Raw genomic sequence first — 6,883 nt, 5'->3', positions numbered from 1 at the left:
AAGAAGAAAGAATGAATGAAGTAAAAGATGAAAATTTTAAACATAGTACCTATATTGTTCTAAATTGCTTTTACATAGGACAATCTTTACCAGAGACTAATAATATTGTTATATAATGAATGATAATTGTTTAGAGAATTGCATTTGTTGGCAGATACTTTTTTTGTTGGCAGATATATATTATGTAGATACATTATGTAAATACATAATTTAGAGTAATATTGAAGACTTGTGATTAACCATAGTAGATAATTAGTATACCAACAAAAGGAGTAGACAATAATGTTATTTATACTTATTGAAAATGTATTCCCCTACCAATTATATATATGTGTGTGTGTGTGTGTATGCGCGTGCGCGGGTGCACACACGTGTGTGTGTGTGCACGTGCGTGTACATACGTATGTATGTTACTGTTCATATATATGAGCAAAATGAGTGGTAGAGACCTTGAAAGTTTGACTACTAATTAATTTTGATTGTATCTATTGTCAAAATTTTAGTATGAAAACCAAATTCATTCTTGTATTTTTATTTATAATGATTACATTAGTTAATTTACATAATACACATGTTTTCAATTATACAAGAAATATCTTTAAAAAATTAAATACCAAACACCAGAAAACATTCTCAAGCTCATTTTTAAGGTCGTTACCAAACATTGAAAAATGAGATCGTTTTCTAGAAAATGCTATTTGGAAAATGAATCATTTTTCAGAAAATGTTAATGCTGAAACAAATAGAGTGTAAGAAACAATAATTTTGTGTATTGATCTTAGTTGATAGTTTGTTATTACTATATAGATAACTATTTGGATTTTTTTTTTCTTCTTATACTTCTACCTCCTAACTTAAAATTCTAGGTCCGCCCTGGTTACATAATTCATTAAACAGGTCGAATCATATGACTAAAAGGCAACAGTACACCTGTATATTTTTTAGGAAAAAAAAAAAAAACATATAAATAGTTCTATCCGCAAGTTCAAAACTAAAAATGGCAATACGTATGCAGGACTGAATACATGCCATTAGGCACAAGGTTACAAAAAGTGGGCTCACTGCCATATCTCTTTTGAAGGACCAGAGCTGAGCCACATAAATTTGAGCGATGCTAATTAACCTTACCCTCATACCACCATATCAGCTATCTATTCAGCATCTGCCACATGGCGGCACACAATTAACCGCTTATCTCCTATCTCAAACTGTCACACACTGCCTAGTTTCCATGCCCAAAAACAATGCAATAGCAGACTGAAAAATATACTACAAGCAAGTGGCACTCAAGGAAGCATAGTTCTTTCACGTACTAACTTTGTTATAGTTTGAAACACATTTTCCACTTTCTAGTTTTATAGGCATGGAGACTGGCATAGCATGTTACACGCGTGGGGCATTCTTGCCTAGTGTTACTTCTCAGCATTCAACTGGTCTAGTATCTCCACCATCCATTTCTCCATCTTTCAGCTCAAGGGTATGGAAAATTTGAGTTCTAATACTACATATATGCATGAATTCATGTAAGCCATTCTATGTTACACTTCGTTTTGAATGAGATATAGTTGCACGTTTAATATGACAGACATATAGTACTATTTTAGTGAACATATATTGTAGCAAATCTGTAAAAGGGTGTGTGATATGCATGACAGAGTCTGAAATCGAGCTCACTATTTGGGGAATCGTTGAGAGTGGTACCAAAATCATCTCTAAAAGTTTTGAAGGCAAAGAACTCTTCACTTGTAACAAGATGTGAAATTGGTGACAGCTTGGTGAGTACATGGAAACTAGTTAAAAACTTGTTATGGAGAGGTGGCTTAGGGAGCATAGATAAGAATGATTTGAATGATTTTGTGCTTGTAGGAAGAGTTCCTTAAAAAGGCAACCCCAGATAAGGGACTAATCAGGTTGATGACGTGTATGGGAGAGGCAATAAGGACCATTTCTTTCAAAGTGAAGACAGCTTCTTGTGGAGGAACAGCATGTGTGAATTCCTTTGGAGATGAGCAGCTTGCTGTGGATATGGTTGCAGACAAGCTTCTTTTTGAGGTTAGACTTAATTTCCCCAATTAATGTTTTGTAACTTGTCCTTTTATGTTACTTAATCCTGTTTGGTTTGTGTCAATAAAAACTTTTATGAGGAATGGTAGCTTGAAGGTGTCAAAATTGGTATTTAATATAGAAAAACTATGTTTCTCAAAAGGGATTAAATTCTGTAAGGACGTGGTGTAAAACCCACGTTTTATCCCTTCAATTCTAATATGCCACATCATCTTATCATATATTTAAGAATAAGTATAACCATACTCAATCAATTCTAATACCCATATCTAAATCTAACCAAATTGGGAGTTTGTTGAGATATTATTAGGAGTGGTAGGATGTATTAAATTTTAAGTAAAATGCTGATATGGCAATTCCTTATTGAATAGTGTAAAACATGAATTTTACACCTTGTCCTTACTGAATTCAGACTCTTCCCAAAACTCAATTCCATCAAATGTAAAGATGACATTTAAGGTGGTTTATATGGTTATCTCTGATGTAGGGAATAAAATTATAGTTAAGATGTAGGCTTAGAGCCCTGTACATGCTTATTTGAATGAAGCTTCTATTTAATGCAATGTAACATCTTTAACCTTTCCAGCTACCTATTTGTTTATGAGCAATCCTACTGTGAACTCTATTTGATGCAATTAAACTGTGACATAATCTGAAAATTGCACATGACATTACACATCATGGTCGACTAGAAGTCGTTTTTCCCCAAATTCACTTCTGATTCCTGAATTAAATCTGAATTTCTTGAGCATCTATAAAACTTACATATCCCACTTGTGATTTTTAGGCCTTGAATTACTCACACTTCTGCAAATATGCTTGTTCTGAAGAAGTTCCTGAACTCCAAGACATGGGAGGCCCAGTTGAAGGTCTGCGATTCTTAACACTAGTGTAAAATTCAAATATTGATATTAGCAATTAACAAGATATATGAAAATGTAACTTATGAGGTTTCACAATTTGAACAGGAGGTTTCAGTGTTGCTTTTGATCCACTAGATGGATCCAGTATTGTGGACACAAATTTCACAGTAGGCACCATCTTTGGGGTGTGGCCTGGAGAAAAGTTAACTGGGGTGACAGGAAGAGATCAAGTTGCTGCAGCCATGGGAATTTATGGTCCCCGGACTACATATGTTCTAGCTCTTAAAGATATTCCTGGCACCCATGAGTTCCTTCTGCTTGATGAAGGTTTTCTTTCAACAATATAATAAAATTCAAAGGCTTTAATGGAAAATTTCTTGCTCTTTTCTTATTCACCTCTTTTATGATGGCAGAAAAAAGTTCCTCCAATCCATTAAAATGATTATCCATGTGCATTTTAATCTCATGAGTCTAAGTCATCTTAGTAAGTTACATGGCCATCAAATAGGTCATGTAATTAAAAGCACACATGGATGATCATTTAAATTGTCACATAATCTGTTGGAGAAGATTTCTCCATAATTAATTTGGATGAAAACTTTTTCTATCTATAAACCATGTTCTTTTAAATGATTTTAAAGGGTTCTCTCCTTCTCAAGCAATGAAATGGTTTCCATTCAGATGAATGTATCACCCCTTCCCTATTTCTCCCTCTCTTCACATATTGCATTATGTCAGGAAAATGGCAACATGTCAAGGACACAACAGAAATTAATGAAGGAAAGCTATTCTCTCCTGGAAATTTGAGAGCCACTTTTGACAACCCTGACTACAAGAAGGTCTTATTAATTGCTTAACTTTACAATTATATTATATATATTTTGGGAATCGTGTTCTGGCAGAAGACTCAATAGCTTTTTGTTTTATCACCCAACAGCTGATCAACTATTATGTAAATGAGAAATACACATTGAGATACACTGGAGGAATGGTGCCGGATGTTAACCAGGTGTGCCCTTTGCTTTCATACATCCCGTTGCCATGTTTGAATGTTTTAAGTGACTCTCAATTCGAATTGCCTGCAGTGAGACATATGATAAATGTGTTCAAGCACTCTAAATTTCTTCATTATTTCTCTCTCTGCAGATTATTGTAAAAGAAAAAGGTATCTTCACTAATGTGACCTCCCCAACTACCAAAGCCAAGCTAAGACTATTATTTGAGGTGGCTCCTTTGGGACTCTTGATTGAGAAAGCTGGAGGTTACAGCAGTGATGGCAAACAGTCTATACTAGACAAGGTGATCAATAATCTAGATGAAAGAACTCAAGTTGCTTATGGATCCAAGAATGAGATTATCCGATTTGAGAAAACACTGTATGGATCCTCCAGGCTTGAGGCTGGGGTGCCTGTTGGAGCTGCTGCCTAATTGAAATAATATATATATTTTTTTTGGAACAAAATTTAAGCTCTTTCATAGAAATGTTTGTATGATGGTGAATAGAAGGTTGTATCCTTGCGAGAAAACAATAAGTCAGCAGAAAATTATTGCTCATTCACTAAACATGTAATTTCTTCAAATTGTGCTTTTGAAGTAAAAATTAGGTTCAAAGACCAGTACTGACTAGTGAAATGTTGTTTCTAAAAAAAAAAAAAAAAAAAAAAAAGAGACTAGTGAAATGTTGTACTGTAAATAAAGCTTTGTTTGGATAGCTTATATTTTGCCAGCTTATTTTACTGTGCAGTTTATTTTTCTTACTATTTATGGATTTTACTACACTTTTTGATACTATTCATGAGTCTCATTGTACTATTTCAATTAACTTTTACAAAGTATTTTTAACAAAAAAATTTCAATTTCAACAAAATAAGTTGTTCACAAACAGACTTTTAAGTGTACCTCCTTGCAATCATCTTCAATGACAAACAGGTTTATCTATAATACACAAAGATAAAGGTAAATTTTCTGTAATAAATATCTGTGAAAGGCATTGGTCCATACCAGGGCCCAGATAACAATCTGCTTGGAATTTCAAAGTGAACTACAGTAATGCTAACCTCAAGCAGCTGTTATGTTCCTTTACATATGGCACTTCTTAGGGGAGGATTTGCTTATTTTGCCGAAACTGAAAACTTTTTGCTGAAAATACTGTAGATAAAGGTAAAAGTTAGCTAAAATAGTATAGTATGACTCATGAATAGTATTAAAAAGTGTAGTAGGACTTAGGAATAGTAGTAAAATAAGCTAAATAGTAAAATAAATTAGCAAATTTCATCCATGCCAAACGCACACTTAGGCTCTTTGATGGTTTCTAATTAAATGAACTGTTCAATTACAAGGATCATCCAAATCTGGCCTAAGTTAATACAGAGTTGTCATGGATTTTATCTTCTTGTAACTGTCTCATATGATGTGTCTATTTATCAGGAATATTTCTTTGAGTACTTGTCTAACACCATACAAAAATTTCAAAAAGATCTGTTTGGAACAAATAGAGATTATTTTTCACTGCATTTTCCAAGACAAAATGGTATTTGATAGTTAAAAAAGAAAAAAGAAAAAGAAATATAGAAAACAACCCATTATTCTTATTTAAATATCGTAAATCACTAAGAACATTAGCCTTGAAGTTATCCCCAAAAAGCTCCTACTTTTTGTCTTCTAGGAACATACAAAGCCGTACATTGCTTAATTGATTCCTTGACAGCTTATTGTGTCATCTCCCTGCTGATGTCTTCTTATAAGCAACCATCTAGTGCATAGTGCAATATATGGATGGATTTATGAGTACCAACTACCAACACTATTATTGGATTGTTTGTGACGGAGGGCACTCTATTGAATTACATTTAGATACAATCAACAACAGAACGAGACACAGATAAGCATGGTATGTAATCAAAAGTTATGTGTTCATTTATTTTGGTAATTGAATGTTATATATATATATATATATATTTGTTTTGGTTTACAAGCAACAGAACTAAACACATATAAGTATTATGTAACCAAGTTTTCTACCTGAAGAGAATTGGGTTATGGCATTGAGCCACAAGGCTCTTGACGCTATATATTTGTAAGTTATGTAGGGATATTCTTGATCCATTTATTATAAAAATATAGCATTTCAAAATTTCTCAAAGTTTGTAGAGTGGTCATAGAATCATTAGTGTTTACCAGTACAAAGATGTTCATTGCATCTACCTCAGCAGAATTTAAAAATGAACTACCAAATAAGAAAGATTATCCAAACTGCTGGCAAGGAAATTGGTTCTGTGTTTAATCAACAAATTGTGAGTTTCAAATTTTCACTTTGTTGCAGGAATTGGAAATGGGAAATGGGAAATGGGAAATGGAGTGGATCAGTTGGTGGCATTGTAGGTGCACCCATTGACAAAGTGTGGACCATGGTTTCTCAAACTAAAAAGCTACCTGAATGGATGCAAATGGTTGAACAATGCACTGACTTAGTTGGGGAAGATGGCATGCCAGGCTATGTTAGGCTGGTGTCTGGTTTCATGTTCCCTCAGCAGGATGGAGAAAGGTCATGGAACAAGGAGAGGCTGGTCTGCATGGACTCATCATCACATAGTTATGTTTATAGAATGGAAGCAAGCAATATTGGCTTAGATAGGTCTCTAAATTCATTAAAACTTGTAGATTATGGTGATGATTCAACATTGGTTAACTGATCTTTTGAGATAAACCCTATAGAAGGCGCATGTAAGGACAACATTATTGATTATCTAGGATTTCTGTATAAATCTAGCATTAACAGAATTGAGAGTGCTATTGAAGCAGCATTCAAACAAGGTTGAGAAGTGTGATTTGTGTGGCCATCTCACCTATGTAATGAATTCCACATGTATTTGTGTATGTTGTGGAAAAATGTCAACTTCACAAATGTTTTGTCACCTGATGGAAACATTGGAATTACATCTTGTTATTTTGTATCT

At 33.8% G+C, this 6,883-nt stretch overlaps 1 protein-coding gene and 1 pseudogene across 1 annotated transcript; both read left to right on the top strand.

The window, feature by feature from the left end:
- The first annotated feature begins 1,171 nt into the window (after positions 1-1,171).
- Positions 1,172-4,543, top strand: LOC112011759 (sedoheptulose-1,7-bisphosphatase, chloroplastic). Its single transcript, XM_024044100.2, has 8 exons — positions 1,172-1,477; positions 1,656-1,775; positions 1,867-2,052; positions 2,852-2,933; positions 3,033-3,254; positions 3,666-3,766; positions 3,865-3,936; positions 4,074-4,543. The coding sequence occupies exons 1-8, from the start codon at positions 1,364-1,366 to the stop codon at positions 4,353-4,355; spliced, it is 1,179 nt and encodes a 392-aa protein (XP_023899868.1). The 5' UTR covers positions 1,172-1,363; the 3' UTR covers positions 4,356-4,543.
- A 1,605-nt stretch (positions 4,544-6,148) lies between these two features.
- LOC112011766 (uncharacterized) lies at positions 6,149-6,883 on the top strand (annotated as a pseudogene).

Source organism: Quercus suber, unplaced genomic scaffold, assembly GCF_002906115.3.
Source record: "Quercus suber isolate HL8 unplaced genomic scaffold, Cork oak 2.0 scaffold_221, whole genome shotgun sequence".
NCBI classification, from domain to species: Eukaryota; Viridiplantae; Streptophyta; class Magnoliopsida; order Fagales; family Fagaceae; genus Quercus; species Quercus suber.
The sequence above is the reverse complement of the archived record's forward strand: the minus strand, read 5'-3'. Positions and strand labels throughout refer to the sequence as shown.